General features: G+C 43.8%; 1 protein-coding gene across 3 annotated transcripts in view; it reads right to left on the bottom strand.

Moving 5' to 3' along the window:
* The window catches only part of Nrp1 (neuropilin 1), a 153,072-nt gene that overhangs the window by 69,579 nt on the left and 56,182 nt on the right, over window positions 1-27,311 (bottom strand). For all 3 annotated transcript variants that reach the window (XM_004659780.2, XM_004659781.2, XM_045150937.1), the window contains exons 3-6: window positions 22,891-23,072; window positions 17,425-17,652; window positions 9,783-9,938; window positions 5,988-6,154 (exon numbers count right to left, since the gene is read on the bottom strand). In XM_004659780.2, coding sequence (XP_004659837.2) covers window positions 5,988-6,154; window positions 9,783-9,938; window positions 17,425-17,652; window positions 22,891-23,072 — 733 coding nt within the window. The remainder of the gene's footprint in view (window positions 1-5,987; window positions 6,155-9,782; window positions 9,939-17,424; window positions 17,653-22,890; window positions 23,073-27,311) is intronic.

Genomic DNA, 27,311 nt, shown 5'->3' with positions numbered 1-27,311 from the left:
TTCATTTGCAGTGGCTGGAGGCCCTGGTGTGCCCATTCTTTCTGTCTCTCTGTCTCTCCCTCTTTCCTCTGTCAAAAAAAAAGAAGAAGAAGAAGAAGAAGAACAGAAGTGGAAACTCAATTCAAACTGCCAAAGACGTAAACAGAAGTCAACTCCACTGAGTCCCAAAGTGAGACCTAACCAAGAGTGTGGCGGGGGGATAAGGGTGGTCCACGCCTTCAGTGCCAGCTCTTAGGAGGCTGAGGCAGGGAACACCATGAATTCAAGGCCACCCTAAGACTACATAGTGAATTCCAGATCAGGTCAGCCTGGGCTAGAGTGAGACCCTACCTTGAAAAACAAACAAACAAAAGTGTGATTTGTGCACTGCCTACAGTTGGGGCTTCTCATTCAGTGCCTGGACTGCCTCCCAGGCATTTGGAAGGAAGTCCTGAGCTTTCCCAGAAGTTTTTATCTTTTCCAAAATTGTGACGTGGGTGTACAATTTCCACCCATCCTGGCATCCATGCTTCCATGACTGTGGGGTGTATATGACCATGGAGCTGTGTGTGAAAAGGTGCTATGTAGAGGAAAGTGTACAACAGTCATGTTAGAACGGGTCTCACAACTTAAAGGGTTGAGTCCCGGGCCTCACCTTTGCTAGGCAAGTACCCTGCCACTGCACGTTATCCTTGACCATCATAACTATCTTAAAATCCACAAGGTGCCCTAAAGCCTAGATGATTTTGTCCAGTTTCACATGTTGAGCCTATAAGGAGAGGACTTGCTGTTTTGTCATGAATTACTAAGAGAGTGACACTGTGTGTGTGTGTGTGTGTTTGTGTCTAGGGCTATTTTGATTCAGGTTGCTCTGTGCATGTTACTACTGGTATCTGCTTTTAAGGCTCCTGCAGGGGGGACAGGATGGTCCACTTCAGTCTTTACTGAGAAGGCCACCTCAAGCAACAAGAAACAAACCAAACTTCTCCAGAGATTAGCTCTAGCTCCTTTGTTCTGGAACTTTCCTCTTGCCCCTCAGAATGAGCCTATGTACTATAAAATATGGTAAAGAGAGAAGAGATTTTGCTTCTGGGGCTGGCTGATGGGTTCTTGAAGCTAAAGACCATTCCCAGAGGCTCCTTCCTTCTGTGGGAATTACCCAGAACAGGCCAATGTACCAAACCAAACAAGATGTGGCTGAGAAGTCAACCTATTTCTTCTCCTCTGGAATAAGATGAGGCTGAAATAATCTAGTTCAATTTTTTCCCCACCAAAGACAATGCCTTCCAATTTGGAGCAGAGTGCAGTTTCAGCCTGACTTAGTTTATCAAATAATTCTATTTCTGAAATCGCTGGAGGGTGTGGTAATCGATTACTCCCCAGTGCCATGTTTATTTCTCTGGATCAACAAAGTTCATATTCCACCCAGCCTTGGGTCTCTTGCTTTTTCTTTTCTTTCTTTGTCTCCTGGCATTTTAATAAGGGAAAGTCACAGCTGTTTTGAGGGAAACACTCCCAAGGGCTCCCAAGGGCTTTAATTAAAGGAAGGATAAATCTGTTTACAGTAAGAACACTATCATTAATAAAACATTGGAATAATTAACAAATTAAATTCTGCTTTGTATGTGAAAGGATACACTTAGGCTCTATGAAATTATATCTCTTGAACAGATAGATCATGTTCTATACTTTGTAGAGTGGAAAACAAAAAAGATGAGGCTGGTTCTCTCAGCGTGGTAGTTCCCTACATAGACTGGGAGCACGTCAATGGAGTGAAGACTACATCATCAGAATTCCATTGGAAAAGCAGCTCAACTTCTATGAATCCAATGGTGCAGGCACCAGTGGTGTATTTGAAAGGGAGAATTTTACTATAGCATGGATACACCTAGTCTTTTATTGTTTAACTAGAAACAAAGGAAATAAAAAATGTCTAATAAAAAGCTAAGGAGCTCTAAGACACAAGACTATAGAATACTCTAGAAAGCCGGGCATGGTGGTGCATGCCTTTAATTCCAGCACTTGGAAGGCACAAGTAGGAGGAACACTGTGAGTTCAAGGCCACCCTGAGACTACATAGTGAATTCCAGGTCAGCCTGGGCTAGAGAAAGACCCTACATTGAAAAACAAAAACAAAACAAAAAACAAAAAAGAAAGAAAGAATGACCAAATTTGACAGTGTGATCAACTCTGATCATTTACAAGATTTTTTTTTTCCCTTTTTTTTCTGCTAAGGATGTGAAGTGGCCTTGTGAGCAGGATGTGGCTGTGTGCAGACCTTCAAATCAGGACTTCCCTTCGTGTTCCCTCTGACTAACAGCTCCTTGCCTTGTGTTTAAGCTTCCTGGCAGACATAGATCTCACAGGAAGCACTGATGTGGACGTTCATATCCATGGCTAACGATGCATTGTTTTTTGTTTTAATGTCACTTGGTAATTTCCTAGAGAAAACAATGGAAAATCGAAGGACATTCCTGTCTTGAAGGAAAGTCAGTTTCCAATGATGCTTTATTAATTTAACACATGCAAGTATTTTTTCCTGGTTGTTGCTACAGCAACATGTTTTGTGGGGCATATTTCATGCAAAATGGGGAAAAGCTGAAAAACAAGACAAATGTCATCTGCATAATCATGTGCATAAAAATAGAAATGTATGTGTGCTGCTACTGCTGCTGTGAGCAAGGCACACGCCTTGGCCCTCTGTTTGAATTACAAAGCACTTGTTGGCTAATTTGTAAAACATTCATCCAATGAAAACAACCAGCCAACTACTTCCAAGGAGCTACAGAAAGGCAGGAAACTCATGAAATTATTCATAATTAGGTGATGGTAGATGATAATAGCTCTCTCCATGAACACAGAAATAAGCATATAAATGAGTTTTCAGCTGTGAAGGATAAATGATCATTTTGCTTCAAGGTGAACTAGAAGCTAAGTTTTGGTGATAGTCACCTTTCAAAGCCATTGAGGAGCAAGGTCCTTGCAGTCCAGATTTACAGTTAGCTTTCAACCCATGTCCTCAGGTGAGGGAAAGAGAGGAAGGAAGTTCCTGGTGTCCATGTGGTAGATCTTAATGTCTACGACTAGAAAGAAATCTTGCTTGCAAGCCTGGTCCCTACCTGTGACTTTCAGTGTTGAGGGATTTCTCTGAACCTCAATGTCTAGAAATCTGTGTGTATGCATGTTCACATGTGTGCAGGTGAATATGTGTGAATGGGCGAGCAAATGTGAGTTCATGTAGAAGCCAGAGGACAACATTGGTGATTGGGTGATGTTCCTTGGGTGAAGTCTACGTTTGCTTTTATTTATTTTTATTTTTTGGTTTTTTAAAATAGGGTTTTACTCTAATCCAGGCTGACCTTGAATTCACTATGTAATCTCAAGGTAGCCTTCAATTCACAGCAATCCTCCTACCTCCCTCCCAAATGCTTGGATTAAAGGCATGTGCCACCATGACCAGCTCAGTCTACATTTTTGAAACAGTCTTTCATTGGCCTGAAGCTTATTATTTGGGCTAGACTAACTCATGAGAGAGCCTCATAGATCCACCTGTCTCTTCACTTCCTAGGACTGGGATTACAAGCAGGTATCACCATGCCTGGCAATTTGTTTGGATTCTGGGATTGAATTTAGGTCCTCATGCTTGCAAGGAAAGCACTTTACCAACTGAACGATCTTCCCAGGCCATGTACTTGATTTTAAAATGAGGATAATGTGCATAGCTCCATCCCAGTGTCAAGATTAGGACTGGATAAGTACACCACATATATAGAAAGTCCAGGCTACCTAATAACTCAATTAATAGGAAGTTGTGGATGAAAGGCACAGTTCTAATTGGTGCATTCACCAAATATAGTTAGCTGCCTTCTCTCCAGCACAGGTGGGGTGGGTTGTGACTCTCTGCCACTTCTGGGCACAGAGTAGCATTGTTTGCTTTATGTGGGAACCTCAGGAGCTGTCAGGATGATTGCTGCTCTCCTCCTGCCTTGGTGACATTTCAGATGCTGGATTCTCCCTGAGGCTTCTGTGGGAAGCTGTGCCCCTCAGCTGGCCCAGTGGTAGAGTAATGTATACAAGAAATAAACTTCCTTGTAGCCAGGGAGATGGCTCAGTGGATAAAGTGCTTGCTGTGCAAGTAGTAAGATCTGAGCTCTGATCTTCAGCACCCACGTAAATGGCAGATGGGCATAGCAGTCCACCTGTAATCCCAGTGCTCATGAGGCAGAGACAGGTGATCCCTGGGGTAGGCTGGAGAGCTAGACTAGCTGAATCAGTTACCTCTGGGTTCAAGTGAGAGATCCTGATTCATTAAGTCAAGTTAGGAGAAATCAAGGAAGATACCAGATATCAACCTCTGGCCCTCACATGGATGCACACACGTGTGAACACACATATACAAATGAATGCACACACACACACACACAAACACAAACACACACAAACACAAATGAAATAAACCTTTTTGGGACAAGTCTTGGTTATCTTATCTTGTTTCTCCTGACCACACTACCTTCTGAGAGATAAGGTTAGATGTGTTCTCCAGCAATATCAAATAAGGCCTACTGCATGAATGGCGTAAGGCCCGGCACATTGCCAAATGCTCTGCGAGTGCCCAGTGCCCAGCTAGTCTCCACGTTTCTTCACATACAGAATTGCCTTGCACAGAAGGATTGCTACCATCGCAATTTCAGAAGGCTTGAAGGACCACCGGGCCCTCTGTTATTGAGCATTCTCCATCATCCAGTGTAGGGCTCCATTACCACACAGATGTGCTGAGCACTGCAGAAACGCAAGCTTTCCTCCAGAGGCATGTCTGTCAATCACACTGAGCTACTTGTGGCCTTGGAGACACAGACAAACAAGTTCATTTCACTTCCTGCTTCATCTGGAGACAGGTCCAGCAATCCTGAGGTGAAAGCTCATCTTTTTCCATCCTCTCCACCAGGCTCAGTGATAACATTTAGAGTTTAGCATGAATTTATTCTCCCTCAATGGGCTCTTTGACTTTACGTGTATGTTAAACTAATATTGACCTTTCCTGAGTAAAACAAAAGTCTGTGTTTGTATTCGAATGACTGAAATAGCAATAGATATGGAAAGGAGAAGATAAATCATCTTGGGTTTTTGTCTTGCCTAGAGACTCTTTCTGGGAGTTAGTCTTTTTTATATCTCAGCAATGAATGGCAGACAAGCCCTGCCTTCCCTCTGGCAAAGGAAACTCAGATTAATTGGCATGCAACCCCTCTTCGGGCTCAACCCAAAGATGCAGATATGGCTGCTTCATTGAGCAATAGGTGCCAATGTTATGAATGCAAGTATCAGGCCTTTAGGAGGACATCACATGTCAAAGTTGGGCTCTCAGAATGATACTGGGGAAGCTTCTGGAAAATGACGAGAGTGGAAGAGCACAAGGTGGAGGAGGATCAGTGGGGGTGTGTAGTCATATCAGGGACAGGATATCAGAACCAAGTAAGTACTGCAGCAATAATACCACCAACAGAGACACAATTATGCACAATTCATTTGACCCTGAAATCAAGTTAACAGAGTTCCTCAACTAGATTGCACACGGAGTGTGAGCTATTTAGAACTATATGCAAAATGTCGGCCAGTCCTGCCTTCCCTTCTACAGTGAACAAACAGAGAAGCCAGTATCTGCAAACAGTGATATCATGTACTTCTTACAGGCAGGATTCCTACAGGTCATCAAAGCAATCAGAGAATATCAAAGTAGGGAGCAAATGTGCAGTTTTTGGGGAAGAAAATCAGGTCCTGTGGTTGTTGTGGAAATGTGGTACATGCACTTGAATTTTGGGAACAGCGTATGTAAAGGTCTGAGGAGTCGGCGGGGGAGGGGGGCATCTGAAGGCACTCTCAGTGACTGTATTCTGAAGGGAATGGTGATTCTGGGGACTGGCTTCCCTTTGTCTCACTCACAGGCATGTAGCCTGGTTCTGGATGCCCAAGATCTCCCTCAGCCCAAGCTGCGCCCATGTCATTCCATGTACCTGAATCCATTCCCTGTAAGAGTCTTCCCCGGGTGTCCACCCGTTCTCAGGGTAGTTCAGGCGAGAGCGCTCTGCAGACCAGTTTGTACTGTACTGTGAAGACGCGGTGATCTGGTCAGAATGAATCTCTCCAGATTCCATACCCAGAGCCTCCATACATTTGAAATCTGTAGGGAAAAAATGGGATCAAAGTCATTGAAACATACAGGAGGGAATATGGAGTTCTCTTCTGAATCTAGCAAACTGGAGCATTCATTCAGTCAAAGTCTGACAAAAAAAAAAAAAAAAAAGCAATGTGGGCCTTATGGAAAACTGAAAATGTTTTCATCAATGGAAATATTTAAAAAATTGGGGCTATGGAGATGTCTCAGCAGGAAAGAGTGCTTTCTGGGAAAGCATTAAGGTTTGAACTGCAGCACCCACATCAAAAGCCAGGCATGGCTGTGCATACCTGTAACCTCAGTGTGCAAGGCGGTTAGAGATAGGATGGCTATGGTTTCATGGTCAGCAGTCTAACCAAAAAGTGGGAAACTGTAGGTTCATTGAGGCACTGTCTCAAGGAAATAAGGTTGAGGAGGATGCTCAGTGTTTTCCTTGACTTCTGAAGATATGCAACTGCATTTAAATGTACACATACCAGACACACACACACACACATCAAAAACAAGGCTATGAATATCAGAACAATGAGGAATAACTTTCACAAGCAGGTCAAGGGTGAAAAAATGCATGTGAAAGTGATTAGGAAATGGTCCAAATTATGATTTATTTCTAAATTTGAGTGCATGTGTATGTATATCTATCATATGGGTACACACCAAAAGCTGTATTTAAATAAAGTGTTGATATTGACTTATTTGGCCTAATACCTAATAAAACTGAAAAGTACTGTATGTATACTCATAATTGATACTCAAGGCACAGTCAATCTCAAGTTTATCTTTCAAATTTCTTGCAACTGACATCCTGGCCACTTCTTCCTTTACACCTTGATTTCAGGCCCCAGGCACTAGACTGGCTGCAAATATTATTATTCTTCATTGAGTTTGTTAAAAAATGAAAGCATCCACTAGGGCTATGCTACCACAGAACATCACAGTTGTGTGTGTGCGTGTGTGTACACGCACACATGCACACACACATGCACACATTAGATGCCTGTGTGTGCATAGAAGGTAGAGTTTATCACTTGATGTCTCCCTTGGCCACCTTATTTACTGAGAGAAGCTCTCTTACTGAACTTGAAATTTCCCAATTTGGACAGTCTAGACAGCCAGCAAATCCCAGGGATCCTCCTGTTTCTCCCTTCTGAGCACTGGAATGATGGGTGTATGCCACCCATGACATCTGACCTTTCTGTGTGTGCAGGGATCTGAAAACCCATCCTCCGGCTTCTGCTGCATGTGCTTTACCCAGCCCCAAACATCACAGTCTGACATCACAAACCATAATACTTCTAACATTGACTCGGAATGATCAGAATGTGTATTCCATAGGCTTATCATACTCAATTTTATGACAATGGTATGTGATTAATTTAGGAGAATGTTGATCCAATTTTTTTTTAAGCATTTGAGGATTAAATGAAAATTTTTCACCCAGTCAGAAAATATCAGTTCTTTACTTTGGATCTATGTGTCCCCAAAGGTTGACAGATCAAAGGTTAGTCCCTGGGATTGAGCTACTAGGAGGTGGGGTAACTTTTAAAAGTGAGGAATCTTTGGGTCACTTGGGGACATTCTCTAGAGAATATTGGAACCCTGTCTTATTCTCTTTCTCTTTTGCTCCTGGGCATGTAGTGAGTGGTTTTGCCTCCTTGCATGCCCCCACCATGGTGAGCTTAGCTACATTCTGAAGCCACAGGACCAATCAACAAATCCCAGACCAGAACCTTCAAAACTTTTTCTTGTTAACTGATAATCTTACATTGTGATGGTTAATCTTATCAACTTGATAGGTTCTAGACCCATTTAGGGAATCTCTGGATGTGTCTGTGGGGGTGTTTCCAGAAATTTTTAACCGAAGAACTAAGACCAGCCCTAAATATAGGCACAGTATACATGGGCTGTATAACTTGGACTGTTTCAAAAGAAGAAAGAGAGCTAAGCTCCAGCATTCATCTTTCTTTGCATCTTAACTATAGATTGAGTGTGGCCAGCTGCTTCACATTCCTGTTGCCATGCCTTCCTCGCCATGATGTACTGTACCCTCTCAAACTGTAAGCAGGAACAGACCCTTCCTGACAGGAACAAACCCTTCCTCACAGGAACAGACCCTTCCTCACAGGAATGAACCCTTCCTCAGAGGGACAAACCCTTCCTCACAAGACTGAACCCTTCCTCACAGGAACAAACCCTTCCTCACTTAAGTTTCTTCTTGTCTGGTATTTTGCCACAGCAACTAGTGACTAGTACTTATGCCTATGTTACAGTAATGGAAAGCAGATATAGTACACTAATCAACATTTCCTATTTTTTTCTGACATTTCTATCTTAACAGATAAAGTTTTATGATGCCAAAAGTTTTTTTCTCACTAGTTTCACACTTAATCTTAAGTGTTTTTTTTTTAACACAAATGTTTATAGGTACAAACATGCATCGATTAACCATTTAAATAAGTTAAGTGCATATAAGATTCTGAAATTCAGTGGGCTTTTTGTGTTCCCCAGGGGCTCTGACACAGAGCAGGTCAAAGTGAGCTTTTCAGATACCCCACATCTGCTTGTTAACTTTCTGCACAGGCTAGCAGCTGGGACCATGACACACATGATGCTGTCTCTGCCTTTGGCTTATCCCTCTTGCTTTCACAGGGTCTCTCCTGAACTCAGATCTCACTCCTTACTCTAGTCTAGCAAGCCATCTTGCTCTGAGGAGTCTTCTGTCTCCTGAATGCTGGGATTATAGGCACATGCCACCAGTCCAGCATTTACATAGGCTCTGGGGATCCAATCTCAGGTCTACATGCTTTCAGAAAGGTGCTTGACAGTCTGAGCCATCTCCCCTTATTTAATTTTTTGATAGGATATAAAAATACATCACTTCTTTTTTATATTTTTTGTTCATTTATTTATTTATTTATTTGAGAGTGACAGACACAGGGAGAAAGACAGATAGAAGGAGAGAGAGAGAATGGGCACGCCAGGGCCTCCAGCCACTGTAAACGAACTCCAGACACGTGTACCCCCTTGTGCATCTGGCTAACGTGGGACCTGGGGAACTGAGCCTGGAATCAGGGTCCTTAGGCTTCACAGGCAAGCGCTTAACTGCTAAGCCATCTTTCCAGCCCACATCACTTCTTTTGATGGGAAGATAGGAAAACATAAATTAAAACTTTCTTCCTTCACTCAAGCAAGAAAGAACACCAAAAACCATCACAAGCTTCTCTGGAGGTTTTCCATAACCAACAGTAGTATAGTATTCCCTCTGTGGGACAGCATTCTCAACCGGCTACTTCAGACTGGCTCTCCTCACTGGATGGGAGCCTGTCCTTTTATGATTCTTGCCTACTGTGGTTTAAGTGCCTGGGAAACCTCCTGGTCATTCATTGTTTCCATGCACTATTCAGCTATTTCCCGTTTCCTCCCGTAACTGCAGAGGCTCCCATACAATTTTATGAAGAAGTCACACCAAATATTTTTTCCTACCGATATTCATATTTTCATAAAAAAGGTGCAAAATCCCTTGGCACCCAGGTTCACAGAATATTTCTTTAGTGCTTCATGTGGACAGTGGTATGTGAGAAGGAATGATGGCTGATGTTTTCTACAGAGCTTTGCAAGGAGAATGAATACTGACCTTCAGAGACAGTGCTCTGCAAGACACTGTAGTTCGCTGAGAATCCTTCCTTTGCTATTGCGCTGTCCGTGTAAAACACCATGGATAGAATGCCGGACGAGGAGCGGATCCGCCCTGGTGTTTTCTGTCCACAGTAACGACCAATGTGAGGGCCAACTGGAAAGGCAGAAGTACACAGAAGGTCAAATTATATTTTTAAAAAATATTTATCTATTTATTTATTTGAGAGAGAGAGAGAGATTTAGAGAGAGAGAATGGGTACACTGGTACACCAGGGCCTCTAGCCACCGCAAATGAACTCCAGATGCATGTACTACCTTCTGCATCTGGCTTATGTGGGTCCTGAAGAATTAGACCTGGGTCCTTTGGCATTGTAGGCAAGCACCTTAACTGCCAGGGCCTATCTCTAGCCCTTTCTTTTCTTTTATAACAGGTGCAAAATTGACCATTTACAAACATGTGTCCCAGGAGAATCCAAGACTGTTTTAGACCTGGTTAAATGAACATACTACACGAGTTAGTGGAGAGAATCTGAAAGTGTGTTCACAGGAAAAGCCAGAGGCACAGCCACACTTCCAACCCAGTAGGGCTGTTTTCAGAAATGGAATCACAGTGTTTGCTCCCGTTGCACAGAATGAAATTCAGACATCAAGTGGCATCCTGGTGCTGGTCTCCAACCCAAGCCCCGCCCACAGCGCAACAAGGAAGGACTCCACCGAAAGCACATCACCAAGGTAGCATTGCTCCCACCTCTGGAGGAGAGCGTGGGGAAGACCTACGTCTCAAGATCCTTTGATTGTAAATACGGCTCATGTCACAGACTTGGACAGAAGCAAAAGTATATGTTCTATTAAGGGCTGTGTCTGAATCATTCTAACTATTCAAAAAGATAGAGACTATAGATTCTCATAAACATAATCAGAATGAATGGAAAATGTGTGTCTTTGACTTCTGTCTTGTTTTTGCTTTTCCAAACCCGTAAGAGGTGGCTGAATTGCACATGTCCAGTGGCCAAGAAAGAGCAAAGTAACCATTTGTGAACAAACACGCAATATGTATACCTGAGGCCATCAAGGAGCCAGAACACTGACTTGTGTTCACATCCAATTATGATTTGGCTCATTATGACTGTGTGTTTGCAGAAATGCTTTAGACTAACCTTGGCAAGAGCAGTGTAGCAGTTCCCACCCTTGGGGAATCTCTCCATTTGTCTGCCCAGAACAACAACAAGACCACACAAAAGTGGTCCTTTTCTCTCTAGGAGTTTTCATTACACATATGGTAAAAACATACCTGATGGTTTGGACTTCAAATGATTATCTGGTGTGGCCTGTCCACCCATCCCAGAAAGCCATGATTTGTTACTTTATTTAAGGAAGCCCAATAGGTAGATGTTTCCTTGGGCTCAGAGACAGGCCTTCCATGGGCATGCAGGGTTCTAAGGTCCATGTGTACCACTGGATGTGAAGGCAGCTGATGGAATCAAGATGTTCCTAATGTGCTTGCAAATGTGGACCTCACAAGAGCTGATCATCTTGGGGCCCAAGGACTAATGACTGCCTAAGGAGCAGCTTTTCAGTTCGACTAGTCCTCTTGAAAACTAACCAAAGTGGCTCACATGTTTGAGTTTAAGCTCAATTGATTACTTTTGTTATTGTTGTTGAGACAAGTTCTCCTGTATCCTAGCATAGTCCTTAATACATTATGCAACAGAGGTTGACTTTGAACTTAGAAAAAAATTTGGGCTGGAGAGATGGCTTAGCGGTTAAGCGCTTGCCTGTGAAGCCTAAGGACCCCGGTTCGAGGCTCGGTTCCCCAGGTCCCACATTAGCCAGATGCACAAGGGGGCGCATGCATCTGGAGTTCGTTTGCAGAGGCTGGAAGCCCTGGCACGCCCATTCTCTCTCTCTCTCCCTCTATCTGTCTTTCTCTCTGTGTCTGTCGCTCTCAAATAAATAAATAAATAAATAATTTTAAAAAATTTATCTTTTTATTTATTCATATATGAGAGAGAGAGAGAGAGAGAGAGAGAGAGAGAGAGAGAGAGAGAGAGGGAAAAAGAGAGAGAATGGGTATACCCGAGCCTCTAGTCACTGCAAGTGAACTCCAGATGCATGTGCCGCCTTGTGCATCTGGCTTACAGAGGTACTGGGGCATCAAACCTGGATCCTTAGGCTTCACAGGCAAGTACCTTAACCACTAAGCCATCTCTCCAGCCTGATTTTGAACTGTTCCTCCTGCCTCCACTTCTAGCATACTGGGACTGTAGGGACATCACTATGTCTGGTTTATGTGGCGCTGTATATCAAACCCAATGATTCACGCATGCTAGGTGAGCAGTCTACCAACTGAACTACACCCCAGCACACAATGGGTTATTTTGAATACCTGATAACTTGCACTCAAAATAATTGACTTATCTGCATTTAAAGACTTTTCTCCCCTGCTGCCCCTCACTCTGGAGACGGAGGGCTTGTGTGTATAGACTGCTTCCTTAGGAAGCCAACAGAAGGATTTCCCAGTAAGGGAGAGTGATGCAGATTATGTAGAGAGTATCCTATTCTCATGGCCAATAGCTTTGAATGTTGTAAAGAGATTTTGTTAAATTCAGCTTTCTGGTTGGCAGAAGAAACCACCAAAGAAGACGAAACTCAGTGCATTTCACTTCTTTTTGGCTTCATCTTGGCTTCGATTTCTTGTCCAAATGCTAGATCTTTGCCAGGTTGGCTTCACTCTGGATGTGGCTCTGCCACTAATTCGACGTTTCTTTTCTTCCCCAATGAGCGCCAGGTTGCCCATAACATAGGCATGAAAATGTCTTGCTGGATCCAAAAACCTCTGTTCTTTCCTTGCTTAATAAGAATCCCATTTTTGGTCTGCAGTTATAAATGGAAGGCTTAGATCGCATTCATCCTCTGTCGCGGTTCTTCCTCATTTAAATTCCATTACTGTGGTTTCATAATCTTTTTCTTTAGTTTGTGGGCAAACTTTTACAGCCCTGATCCTTGGGGTCATTCTCTGATCGCCACAGCCATTGACCTTCCTGAGAATATGTGCTGGCAAGGGGGAAGCTATGAGTGGTTGTGGAGGCTCTGGTGGCCAGTTGTCCCCCCTCCTCTGTCACCCCATTGCTTTAGGGAGGGTGGCAGGGGAGTCTCTTTGACAGAGGAAACAGAAGAGAACTTGTCTACTGCAGACTCGTAATTTAGAGAGTCTCTATGACTCACTGGTATATAACGCTGAAGACATGCTGGGTAAATCTGCCTTCTGTCTTTTAGAACATTGCCCCCAGACACTCCATGCGAGTCTCCTCAGGAGCCCTCGAGATACGAGAGAGCAAGGCTTTTGCGACGATAATACAAAGAGGTATTGAATTTTCTTGAACAACAGCGAGACCTCAGCTTCGAGAGCTAATGCAGTATTGATCTGCAGCGGGATGAAGCTCTCCGGAGCACCGCGTGTGTGTGCTCATTTGTGCTTTACATGAGCACAGCTATTGGACCCAAAGGCCGAGGACATGAATGAAAAATGATCAGCAAACCTGCAAGCGTAGTGCAAGCGTTGAACTACTGAGGACTTGAAGCGAGCAGGACATGGCAGGCTACCTTTGGGAGCGGGTTTGCTAGCCATTGCATCTTGTCAGGCATGAGGCAACAGAGCATCCTGTCAGGCCTGAAGTAACAGAGTAATCTTGCCTCAGTTTCCCCAGTTCTGTGATTATATGTGTGATTATATACTGTGATTGTACCCCAGCTAAAGAGGTGCTTTCAAGGTGAGACGCCTTGAATAAATAAACCAGGGAATCATTTCAAAGGCCCCAGATAAGGCCATTTATACTTTTCTTAAATTATTAAGCCCTTTGACAGGAAGTAGCCAAAACACTAGTGAGAAATTGTACAACCCAAACTGGCACATTCATATCCATCTCTGTGGCCTCCGTACGTTACTTTATATGTAAAAGTAAAAAATAACAACATTGATTCTTGCTCATTATGAAACTTCTTCCTGAGGTCATGGAAGGGCTCTGCAACATTGTTAACCAGGGAAGTTCCAGTTCTTCCTAACTCAGGCATTCCATCCTCTCCTTAGGGCAGCGCCTTGTCTTTCTTCTCAACCCGTACACAGATCCCATCCATTCCTTTAAATCCTTGCAAATCCACAGAGCTTCCAATATAGTGACAGAGATGTGGGAGTCTCAATGTGTATGCCTTGAATTTACACCCTTGGAGTCAACTGCTCTTCTTTGAAGTCAGTTTGAATCAGTGGCCAGCTTTCAATTACTTAACCATTTAATTTGATGCTTATGATAAAATGTAACACAAAATCACGTGATGGATAAAAGCCTTCTGGCTGTTGTTTCTGGAAAAGATATCAAAGACTAACAGTTTGTTGGCATACAAGTTGTATGCATTGAACTACTGCAACAAAAAATGTTTCTGGTGGTAATTGACAAAAAAATAAATGGGAGGGGGCTGGAGAGATGGCTTAGTGGTTAAGGTGTTTGCCTGCAAAGCCAAAGGATCCGGGTTTGACTTTCCAAGACCCATGTAAGCCAGATGCACAAGGGGGCACATGCATTTGGAGTTTGCAGTGTCTGGAGGGCCTGGTGCACCCATTTTCTCTCTCTCCCTTTCGCCCTCTTTCTCTCTCTCAAATAAATAAATAAATAAAATATATTTTAAAAATGGGAGGGAGGGCTGGAGAGATGGTTTAGCGGTTAAGCGCTTGCCTGTGAAGCCTAAGGACCCCGGTTCGAGGCTCGGTTCCCCAGGTCCCACGTTAGCCAGATGCACAAGGGGGTGCACGCATTTGGAGTTCATTTGCAGAGGCTGGAGGCCCTGGCGCACCCATTCTCTCTCTCTCCCTCTATCTATCTTTCTCTCTGTGTCTGTTGCTCTCAAATAAATAAATAAATAAACAAATTTAAAAAATGGGAGGGAGAAGTTTTCCATTTTGCCTAACCAAAACAGATCCATAATTGTGCTAGTATTGAATGGATGAGGACAGTTAAATATTAAAACAAATATACAAAGACTTCTTGGGTTAGGGATGTTGCTCAGTTATAGTGCTTGCCTAGCATGCATGAAGCCCTGAGTTTTATTTCCAGAACTGCATAAAGTGGACATGGTACCATCTGTGATCACAGCACTCAGTAGATAGAGGCAAGAAGATCAAGAGTTCAAGGTTAACTTTGGTTACACAGGGAATGTAAGGATAGCCTAGGCTACATGATGGTCCATCTCCCTATCTCCCTCTCAAAAACAAAAATTATAAAAACTTCTTCATACTCCAAAGCCAGTGTTCTCTGGGAATGAGTAAAATTTACCATAGTTCAGAACATGAATGAATTCAAGGTGGTAATTCTTGTTAATTATTCTATTCTTTGTTTCAACTATGATTTTTCTAGAGCCAGAAAGTTACTACTTTGAAAACCCTTGACACTAATAGTAATATGCTTTTTTTCTGAAAGTATTCTAAGTAAGTTGGTAGATTGGACCTCCTCTGTAGATGTCAATTCAAATGAAAAGTTCTAGAAATTAGGGTTGTGAACAAATACCAAATCCATTATTACAAGTTTCAACTATTGTTGCAAACTATTATTATGTTGTTTTCCTAATTATCAGATTGAACATTTGGAAATCAATTAGCACTGTGTTTGGGGGAATCTCATTTGTTAATGAAGGAGTTTTGATAAGATCATTGTAACAGCATTTATATGGTAAAACTCACATATCTATTCCATTAATAATATAAAGTTTCTCTAATGCCAACTTTTCCTTAATGTTGTTTAATTATAAAATTATTGAAAATTTTAATGTCATTTCAAATACTAAGGCAATGCCTTTATATCCTATGGGTTTACTTACAGTTACTCAAATATTCCTTCCTTTGACTTGGGAGTTCTGACTGTTTTATATATATGGTTGTCTCTAATTACAGGTCCACTAAGATTTTCCAAGTTGTCCGATCCAATCTGTATAGTGTGGTCTCACAAGAAATCTTAATTCTAACCCTGACTAAGCACCACACAAACAATGCAGCCACCACACAGTAATTACATCACTGCCATTTGTTTGGAATTTCTGTGCATATTTTGTCTTTTGCCTTTGTAACTCCACAATTAAATGGAAGTTTCTATGCCTATGATCACATGGCTATTTCCCTATCTTCCTCAAATCTCCGCTCAAATGTCCATTTGTGTGCGTGCTTATGTGTGTGTGATAGGCATGCATGTATGAATATGTGTTCATGATTGTGCGTGTACATGTGTGTGGGGTCAAAGGTCAGCATGAAGTGTCCTCCTCAGTTGTAAGGTCTAGCATTGATTCAGCTGGTCTAGCTTGCCAGGTTGCCCCAGTCTGTGCATCCCAAGAGCTGGGATTACAGTTGTACACAGCCATGCCTGACATTTACGTGAAGAATCTGATCTCAGGCCCTCGTGCTTGCTGAGCCTTGGCCCCAAATGCCACTTTCTGCGGATGGCTTAGCATGACCAAGCTGCTTGAAACCTCAACTCTACCACCTCCTCCCCAGACCTGTCATTCTCTTAGCCACCGTACTCTTGCCCTTCCTTTCTCAATTCCTTCCTTTCTTTATTTGTTTTTGTTTGTAGCACTGTCACCTTCTGACATTCCTTGCACATGATTCATTTACTTGTCATGTCATTGTTTACTGTCTGACTTCCTCTGAGAAATGGGAAGCCCACGGGGGCAGCCATCTTTGATTGTTCTGCTCATCAAGTAGCCAGGACAATGGCTGGTGCAGAGTGGGTGCTCAGTGATACTTTTTAGATGCACGGGTTAATTTGCATGACAGGAACAGTGAATATCAATGATGTTCTCAAGAGACTCAACTTGCCAGAGATGAAAATTCCTTGGAGAACAAATGGAATCTATCAAAATCAGGAATGCTCCCACAAGCTCACTCTTGCCTTAAATTTCTAAAAATAATTAAAAGGTACTTAACCCCTGTGGTCCCCAGCTACACATTTATGAAATGAGTGGTTTGATTTAAGTGATTTTTTAAGAGCCTCTCCTCTGGCAGTCTGTGGATTAATGAACAGTGGGCAGGCCAGAGAACTGAGCAGGCATAACTTAGTCAGGGAAAGTAGCGTGTTGGTTTAACATGATGCCACAACGGCTCTCTCTACCCAGCAGAGGAACACAGTAGATAGATCTGAAAGTCTCTCTGAGCTCAGATATTTCATCCCTGCACTGCATACTTTCCCTTCATTTTACTTTTCCTATCTTTTCTTTTTTCTTTTTATAAAGTTTTTTAAAAAATTATTTACTTATTTATTTTGAGAGAGAGCCAAAGAAAGAAGGGAGAGAGAGAGAGAGAGAGAGAGAGAGAGAGAAAAGCAGATAGAGAATGGGCGTGCCAGGGCCTCCAGTCACTGCAAACAAACTCCAGGCACATGTGCCGCCTTGTGCATGTGGTTTATGTGGGTCCTGGGGATTCAAACCTAGGCCTTTTGTTTTACAGGCAAACTCCTTAACCACTAGGCCATTACTTTAGGCCTGTCTTTTTTTTTTTTTTTTTTGTAAGGGTGCATGTATAATGACACTTGTAAAAAGATCCTGTGCCCTTCCCCCAGCTCAATCCTGTTGTGGGGATTTTCCCTGCAGCTCTTAGTTCTTACCATCAGGAAAGCCATCCCAGATCTCTAGCCGGTCATAGCGACAAGACACACCCCCTGGAGGATTTGAATCTGGCTCCAGGTCAAAGCTTTCAAATTCCAGGATAATCTCGGACATCTTCGGGGCAAAGATGATATAAGTGCATTCAAGGCTGTTGGGGTATTTTTCAGGGAATCCGGGAGACTTGATCACTCCAGTGGGTGCTGTATAGTTCTGAGAACATTCAGGGCCTGTGAGTGAGAGAAAACAGGAGTACAGTGAGACTTCACACAGCCTCACTGAGAAATTACCTGGGAGAAGACAGCAGTTTTTCCTAATAAAACCCTACTTTTATAATCATTGTGCTACTCAGGCATTATTCAGTATTTTCACAGCAATCATTAGCATGGCCCGTCAGGACTGTGTCCCCCAGACTTCTCCATCTGTGTGGAGCAATGTAAAGATGTCTGTGGTTGCAGGAGGGGCAAAAAGAAAAAAACGACAAATCTAAAATCATATGGGAAAAATGAATGAGTAAGCTGCAGAAATCTCAACAGAGCCCTAGAGAAATAATTATAGCCCCTTCACGCTTAAATCTTTAAATCTCGAGGCTGACAGCCCTTTAATGGCGAAACAGAACATTTACAGAGGTGAGGGAGGGGATCCAGGGAGGGAGTTTGGGTTTCAGGTTCCACCACCAGTGAGTCGGTCATTCTGCCAGATGTGACCTCTGTCTCTTTGACAAACTGAATGTGAAAGGTAATTCGTACATGGACCCGGGTGACTGACTCATTCTGAGTGGTGTTGACACAGGTGTGTGTGTCAACGTGCGTCTGTTAGCGAGGGCACCATAAACTGTGATTACAGGCCCTGATGCTGGGGTCACCTGATATCAATGCTGACATCCTAACCTCCCTCAAAGTATCAGCTAGGGCACAGCATACCGCCATAAAACTGCTTGTTCATACAGATGTGCATGTGTAAACTGCATATATTTACAATGTGCAATTTTAATGACTGCTTAGGGTTATCAAGACTTAACAAGTTGCAGTTTTCATAATTGAAGATGAACAAGAGCGTGTGCACGTGTGTACTGTAAGAAGACCGCATGACTTCAGCTCATGGCCTCCGGCAGTGGCTGCATGCAATGGTTTTCTCTGCCTGGGTGACAAAGCTGTGCTCGCATGTGTGTGGAGGCAGAGGCCAGCCTGAGGTGTCATCCTCAGGAACACTGCCCACTTTTTGCTCAGACAGTCTCTCACTGGCTTAAAGCTTCCCCAGTAGGCTAGACTAGCTGGCCAGGGAGCTCAAAGACCCACCTGTCTCAGTTTCCCCAACATTGGCATTACAACATGTGCTACCATACCTGGCTTTTTTTTTTTTTTTTTTTGAGGCAAGCCAACAGACTGACTTTTTTTATGTGAAAGAGCGAGAGAAAGAGAGAAGTAGTGAAAGAGAGAGAGAGAAAGAAGTGGTACACCAGGGCCTCCAGTCACTGCCATTGATCTCCAGATGTGTACACCTCTTGTGTGCATGTGTGACCTTGCGTGCTTGTTTCCTGCAGAGACAAGGGATCTGCAGAGTAGAACATGAGTCCTTAGGCTTCGTTTAACCACTTAACCACTAAGCCATCTCTCCAGCCCATGTGTGGCTTTTTTTTTTTTTTTAAATGTGGGTTCTGGAAACTGTACTTGGGTCATGTCCTCATGTTTATAAGGCAAGCATTTGACTGACTGAGCCATCTCCCCATTCCAAATAAGGTTAAATTCAACTATCAGGTGTTCATTTGTACTGGCTCAAGTTAGTCAGTACCCTGAGTCTTGATCAGACAGCCTGTAGCTGCTGCTGTGAAGACATGTGACCCGATCCACTTTCTCCCACACATACATGGCTGTGGTCTGGGCTGCAGAGCACTGCTTGTGTGGGAACAGTACACCTGGCCTGGGACGTTGGTCCGGTTTCCTTAGAACACCTCCTAACCCTCTGCTCCTGGGTCCAGACTTCACCACTGATGAAAATGCTAGTCTGAATCTGGTTAGAAACTCATGGACTTGTTGCATTTCTCTAGGTTAATTCTAGGCAAATGTTTTCATCCCGTTTCTAAATGACCCTGGGGCTTCTGAGATGACAGAGGGTGTGTCAACTTCACTCATTAATTTACAGAGTATGCATATATGTTCCACTAGTGTGTAATGTATATGCTAGAGGATACTGGGAATCCTTTAGGATTTTACTTCCAGATGTGGGAGCAGCCAGCATTCCTGTCTCAAAGCTCCTTTCTTGGCAAGAAATGCTTTGGGTAGGTGTAGTAAGGCAGGTATAGTAAAGCAAAGCAGTTTGAGTCGAGTGCAGCAACTCACATTATCTCCCGCAAAAGGTAAGTTCACACAACTGAGAGTCAGGGTTAATGAGACAAAAAAGAGGGACATGAATTAATTGTGTATTTACAAAGCCAGCTAAGTGTCAGCATTTTTATTGGGCTCTGGCCATGCCACAGCACTTGGAAGCTATCCCTAATCTTCTAATGTACTTTGGCACAGCACAGGGAAGTCCCCAGGCAGGGATGGGAGAGAACTGTGTTGAACACCCACAGGGAGACATAGGTTCCAGCCCTGCCTAGACCATATTTGTGTAGGCTGTGTGTAATTTACTGGCCTCTGCATTTTCCTGGTTCTCTCGTTCTGTGCATGTCACATGAGCTCAGAGGTTTGGAGTGAAAATAAAACTCTCTTCTAGCTCAAAGCTTCTGTGAGTTCTCATTTTCTACACTACCCACCAAAATGTGTAATGCTTTCCTTTCTTCACTGTTCATCAATTTACTATCATGGAGCAAGTGTTTCCTCCAGAAGGGGTGGTGGCGGGTGGCTTTAGGAAGTCTGTTGGAGCACCCAGAGCTGAGCCGTGGCAAGGCCCACAGCCCAGGTGCTGGGCAGCATGTAAGTTGCAGGTGTGGTGTGCTCTCACAACCAGCCAGGGAGTGCCACTCTTTGGATGTCATTTGGAAGGTGAGAGTGCCTTAGGTAGCTGCAAGAATGCTGTATTTGGATATATAACAATAGGGGTGAACAATAATAATGGTTAAGGTAGATGCTGTCTTTGAATTATTGTAAAGTACACAGACTATATTTTTTTGAGACAGGATCTTCTGTACTGTATCCCAGGATTACCTTGAATTTCTGATCCTCTTGCTTCTACCTGCTCAGTGCTGGGATTACAGGCACATGCCATTGTGCCTGGTTTGTGGGGTGCTGGGATAAAACTGAGGGCTACGGTCATGCTAGGCAAGTGCTCGACCACTGAACTACATTTGTGGCCTCTTAAAACACAAAATTCTTTTTTTTTGAGATGGTATCATTTTCTAGCCCATGCTGTCCTGAACTCACCATGCAGACCAGGATGGCTTTAAGTTTACGGCAAGCTACCTGCTTCAGCCTACTCACGTGCTGGAATTGCAGGTTAGAGTCACTACAGCCAACCAATCTAGCTCTTCATCATGTAATCGGTACCAAGTGGACCCTGGCCCACACTAGGTCCCACGGAAACTGCTCCAGCCTCCCCAGCGTTGGGGCTTGTGCCCTAGGCTAAAGTGCAGGATGCGGGGAGAGTGAGGCGGTGGAAGTTTAAGGAAACTCTGTGCATGACTGGAACCAGGTCTTGTAAAAGGTCAAGGTTTTGGAAGAGAGGATTAAAGGCACGACTGCAGTCATTGAGTCAGCTACTGCTTATTGAGCACTGGCAAGTAGTGGCAGTCTGGTGGGGTCCTGTTCTCTACTCTTTCTCAGCAAAGAAACAAGGCCCTTCCCACTCCCACTCATAGCCATGGCACAATTAAAATTCATTCTCCAGTTCACACTCACAGCCATGGGAGAGTTAAAATTCCAGCCAATGCCAGCCGTGGTGGTGCATGCCTTTAATCCCAGCACTTGGGAGGCAGATGTAGGAGGATCACCATGAGTTCGAGGCCACCCTGAGACTACATAGTGAATTCCAGGTCAGCTTGAGCTAAAGTGAGATGCTACCTCAAAAAAAAAAAAAAAAATTCCAGCCAGGGTGAGAGTTGAAGGTATTTGAGGGCAGGTTCCAGTTAGGCCCTTCCTAGCACCCAGCAATAACTCTGTCTTAACCTAATAGGCAACACAGGCCCATTACAGGTTCTGAAGTTGACGGCTTGCAGCCTGATAGAGAAGTCATGGGTAGAATTAAGCAGCATTGGGACTATTTGGCTAATAGCGGTGGACATGGGAGGGAAGCAGTTCCCTGTTGAGATCTCTGGATACAAACGGAATAGGAAACCATGTTGGATGCATGGTGGCCCCGAAGAGTTATCATAGACTCATGGCACTGGGGGAGGTGAGGAGCCTGAGCACAGCTGGAAGGAGATGAGGAATTCTTGTGAGCCAGCATCTATCTGACCTCCCCTCTCCCTCTCATCTCTCTGAACTGTCCTCAGATCTTCAAGAAATACTGAACATGAAAGGCTGCTCTTACCCCTTTTCTGACACCTGTCATTTTTGATGGTGCCGTGTGGGAAGAAAGCAAGCACATCCAAATGTGCATGCATACATATACAAACACACAAAGATGATCCACATACCAAGCCACACATCTTTCAGCACAAGAAATATGTACATACATATGTAATCACAGGTTCATACTGAGGGCGTATGTAAACCATCATTTGTACTAAAGGCGTTTGATCTAAGTGTGTGCTTACGTACATTTTTGAAGGAAGTTCTCTCCATATGGGGCAGAGTCAGAGATCTTTGAAATTTAAAGAAGTCATACTGACTCTCTTTTTCATTACTCAGTTGTTTTGGACCTGGAAGACCTTAGGGTTTTGAAATTGGGGTGGCTGGATCCTTTTTTTCTCTGTCACAGAAAGGACTAGCTCCTAGATTTCAGACAATGTTCCAAACCTGAGCCTCTATTCCTGGACTGTAAACTCATCTCTACCGATGATGCAAATGTAAAGAACAGGGGCTGGGGAGACAACTCAGTAGATCAAATGCTTAGAGCACAGGTATGGGGACTGGAATTTAGATCCCCAGAATTCACATAAAGGTGGATGGGGTGAAGTTGGCTGTGTTCGCATTGTGCCTGTCATGAGATAGGAAGCAGAGACAGGAGAATCCCTGGAATCAAAGAGAGCTAGCTGGCCTGCTGAGTGCAGAATTAGTGAGAGACCGGCATCAGAAGCAAGGTGGGAGCGAGGACCAACAGCCCTGATTTTGTGCTCTTGTGAGGTGGGGGAACCTTTAAATGATGCAATTTTCATTTTGGAATACTTTTGCTCAATTTTAAACATACATCCTCCATACCATAGCTTGTTTTCCTTTACGAAAGTATGTCCTAACCTTTCTGGAAGGGAAAAATGCTGTTATTTTTGAAAAAATGGAGGCATTTCTTCCATCTTTCTTCTATGCTATCTCTTTTGAAGTCAAGCATTGCTCAATAATGACTCAGTTGTGCTTGTTCTAGGCACTGCTCACCTCTCTTGAAGATTTCATAGCGGATGGAAAATCCTGCCCCGTGTGTCTCATAGTCAGAGACAAACTTGATGAAGAGAAAGGGTCCTGAGGATACCACAGGAGAAGGGGCGATCTTCCCGCAGAATTTTCCCCATAGACGGCCATTTTCATTCTCTCCATCGATAACCTCCACGTAGTCATACCTAGCATGTGAGAGAGAAAGAAAACATTAGCCTGGAGAGAAATGCCCCTTTAATGTTAAAAAATAATAATCAAGAAACTTAAGTTCCTCAGCATAGTTTGTCTAGGATGATAAAGTATTTCTTCATTTGCTGCTCCGTGACATGCAGGGAAGTACTATCTACCAAAATGAATTGGTTCCAATGGGCTATATGATGCTTGCACATTTCATGTGCAGCTCAGAACCATTAAGAATAATGGTGTCCATTATACTTGCAGACAATGTCACTGAAAGTATCCAATTAACAAGAAAAAGAGAAATCTTAGCAGCACAATTCTCTATTATCAAGTGTTGCTTTGTCTGTAGTGGGGGTATCCGAACATAATACCATGCTTTCTTCTCAAACTGTGATGCCCTCTTATGAATTCAGAATGTGTTCTTGGCTTGAGCACTCTGTGAACAATACTTTGATTTCTGTGAGTGACCTTCTAAACATATGGCCGCAGAATAATAAACAGACTCCTCACTATTTAATGCCATCCCGCCAAACTCCAGACTTCTTAGAAAAAGCTGTCCCAGGACCCACATTTAGTGGTGCGAATGCAGACAACATCCCCCAGCCACGCTTGGTCTTAAGGCATAATTTATCCACAGAAAAAAAAAATTATTTAAAAATGAAAAGCCACTTTGTTTACACATGCCAGCCTGGATCTTTAAAGGGATATTGTTGGGAAAGGAAATATAACCCACATGAAATAACCAAAGAAAACTCAGGTTTAATAGCCCACACCAAAGAGCCTTGCTGCATGATAAAGTGATAATGGGATGTTACTCTGAAGATCACACTGATCTAACAGGTGTGTTTGCAGCTTAATTATCTTTAAGAAGATGGGAAGTAGGGCTGGGGAGAATGGCCCGGTATTTCAAGTGCTTGTAGCACAAACACCAGAGTTTGGAACCTCAACATCCACGTCAAAGCCAGGCACTGCAGTGGCATTTGTAATCCTAGCCACTACAGTCATATTCTGCCTCTGGGTGAGAAGGGAGGCAGAGACAGTAGAATGAGCCAGAAGCCCAGGGACCAGCCAGCCTGGTGAACATGGCAATGAACAATGTGAGACTGTGTCTCAAAAGAAGTAGAAAACAAAGACTGACCTCTGAAGGTTCTCAGACCTCCCCATGCCCACACGTGTGTACCTGCATTCCCACATGTTAACACACACACACACACACACACACACACACACCCCACAAAAACATGCTTAAAAATGTAGAAAACCCATTGCTACCATCACCGGGAGATATACTCGTGTCCTTGAAGCAATTAGGAAGGTTTCACTGACTTAGTCGTATATATTTCTTGGTATCTTACTGTTTCTTCATATTGAGCAAGTCACCTAGGAACCAGAGAATCTGCTATTTTCATTTTCCTCTAAAGTTGGCATGAAAGCACTGTAAATTCAAAAAAGAATCCTAGGATATATTAATTTCAGGCATGGCTAAAATATGACACTCACATAAACTGCATCTGTCAATTTAAAAGAAATCAAAGTGGGGAAAATCTTCCTGATGACCAACGCTGTCGCTAATAACCTCTCTTCAAACTGCCTGGGACACATGACTTATGTTTACATAAAATCTCCAGAGACAACTACAGGGATGATATCACTGGTTAAAGTGGACAGCTTAGGGCTAGGCTCTCTAAATTAAAAACGACATTACCTCATCAGTTAAGAATCATGTGCCAGGTTTGTGTATAGCAAGAAGCAAATAAAGTTAGCACTGATGAGGGCTGGAGAGATGGCTGAGCGGTTAAGCGCTTGCCTGTGAAGCCTAAGGACCCCGGTTCGAGGCTCGGTTCCCCAGGTCCCACGTTAGCCAGATGCACAAGGGGGTGCACGCATCTGGAGTTCGTTTGCAGAGGCTGGAAGCCCTGGCACGCCCATTCTCTCTCTCTCCCTCTATCTGTCTTTCTCTCTGTGTCTGTCGCTCTCAAATAAATAAATAAAAAATTTAAAAAAAAGTTAGCATTGATGAAAGTGAGCATTAACATATGTGAATTCTTGTCTAACTGATTTTTCTCCTGTTGCATATGGTATATGCAATAGCCTGTAACATCACTGTTCTTGGGTGCAAAACATCCATGCGCAGAGGAATGGCTCCTTTATCCACCCCAAGAGAGATGCTTTGCATATAAGACAAAGGAGGAAAGTGAGGAAGAGGAAGGAGAAGAAACCCGGTGCAAACCTTAACCAACTCTTAGAGGCAAAGGGGGACAGCAGCAGTGGGAGGGTAGCTGGGAAGAACCCCCCACCTGCCCGTCACAGCTTCCCAGCTGGCATTCATGGAGTCATTCCTTTCATCCACTGCCTCGCTGACAAGCCAGGCCTGAGCGCTCGGCACTGCGGCATGCTTGGTCTGGCCACTGTGCACTCAGCTTTGCAATATAGACTTGTCACTTCAATCTTGACATGATTTGAATACTAAGTGGGCAAATCCTAGTGCATGTGGCCCTTCCAGGCACAATAAGAGCGGCGGGTCGAGTATCCTGAGAGTGAAGGGCTTTTCTGGGAGGAGAGCTTTCTCTCAGATAGGGAGAGCTCTGCCGACATTGACATCGTGTTGGTGAATTGCAGGACGGAAGGAAGCTAGTATCATTTTTTAATATTTAATTTTTATTTATTTATTTGAGGCTGAGAGGAAGAAGCAGAAAGTAAGAAAGAAAGAGAGAGAAAGAGAGAGAGAGAAGGCATGCCAGGGCCTCCAGCTCCTGTAAATGAACTCCACATGCATGTGCCACCTTGTGCATATGGCTTCTGGGGAATCAAACTTGGGTCCTTTGGCTTTGCAGGCAAGTGTCTTATCCACTAAACCATCTCTCTAGCCCAGAAGCTAGTATTTTAATTCACTTGCCCTTTGATAGTAAATACTAGGGCCGCCTCTTGGCAACCATGAAAGCTATTTTTAAAAGTGAGGCGGTTCGGGTGGGGTATAGAATCCCTTCCCAGCAAGAAACAAGTCATCACAGAGTTAGTGCCAATTTTAGAAAAACTGAATTATTCAAGGGTACTATAGTTACATTTGGAAGCTGGAAGGCTACTATCATTTTAGCATTTCCCTTCAAAGTACCATTCAACCAGGTCCCAAGGAGCACCACGAATCAGCATTCCTGTACACATTCAGGAGGGTGGATCCTGCCCAAGTTGTGAGAGGATAGGACTGCCAAAGAAGCGAAGGAAGCAGCTTGCGTCTCTCTCTGGAGCCGACACCGGCTCCCCTCCATATGATTCTCACTGGCAAACTCTATGCCAGCTTCCTTCTCTGGAGACAAATGTGTCGCCACAGCAACGCACCCCAGCCCGTATTGGCCAAAGGCCCAGGATACTGAGTTTGCAAATTTCAACCCCTTCCTTCCCACAAGTGGCTCTGCATTGCTCGGCTGCCGGTTGCTGCTGGTGGTGAGGCAAGCATCTCATTGCTTAGAATGACAGAGTCCCCAGCCGTGACACACAGAACCCGGGAGAGGTGTGTGTGGGAGGCGTGGCACCTCTTTGGCTCTGGCTGCTGGGTGCAAACTGGGAGCTGCATCTGAGAAATCTAATTCATTAAGCTAGAGGAAGCACTCTGGAAGTTGACTCTTCCTTCCAGTGAATGATCCAAACTGGGCTCACGATGGAAACAAACTTCTGGGGTGTATGTGTGGGAGTTTACAGATTAGATTAACTGAGGTGGAAATGACCACCCTCACAGTAGGCATCACCATTCTGTGGGGTGGGGTCTTGGATGGTATAAAAAGGAGAAAGTGGTACATGCTTTCAATCCTACAACTCAGGAGGCTGAGGTAGAAGGAGGCCAACCTGAGACTAGATTACACAGTGAATTCCAGGTCAGCCTGGACAGAGTGAGACCCTACCTTGAGATGAAAATAAATAAATAAAGGAGAAAGTTAGCTGCATTCCTCTCTTGTTTCCTCGCTAATCTGCCTTGGGCTCCTGCTGCCACTGTACCTTCCCACCATGATAGGCTGTATCCTCTCAAATGGTAAGCTAAAATAAAACCTTGCTTTTGTCAGATACTTGTTTAAAGCAACAAGAAAGGTAGCTAATGCACTTTGAGCATGATGATGTGAGTTTGGATCCCCAACGCACATGTACCAATGCCAGAAGTGGCGGCATGCAAGTGTGCTTCCAGCCCTGAGGGGGTGGAGAGACAGGGTCCCGGGGTCTCCTTGGCCAGCCAGCCTAGCTGAATCGGTGAGCTC

The sequence above is a fragment of the Jaculus jaculus genome, chromosome 5 (genome assembly GCF_020740685.1).
Source record: "Jaculus jaculus isolate mJacJac1 chromosome 5, mJacJac1.mat.Y.cur, whole genome shotgun sequence".
Taxonomy (NCBI): Eukaryota; Metazoa; Chordata; class Mammalia; order Rodentia; family Dipodidae; genus Jaculus; species Jaculus jaculus.
Note: the sequence above shows the minus strand (reverse complement) of the source record. Positions and strands in the feature narration are given on the sequence as shown.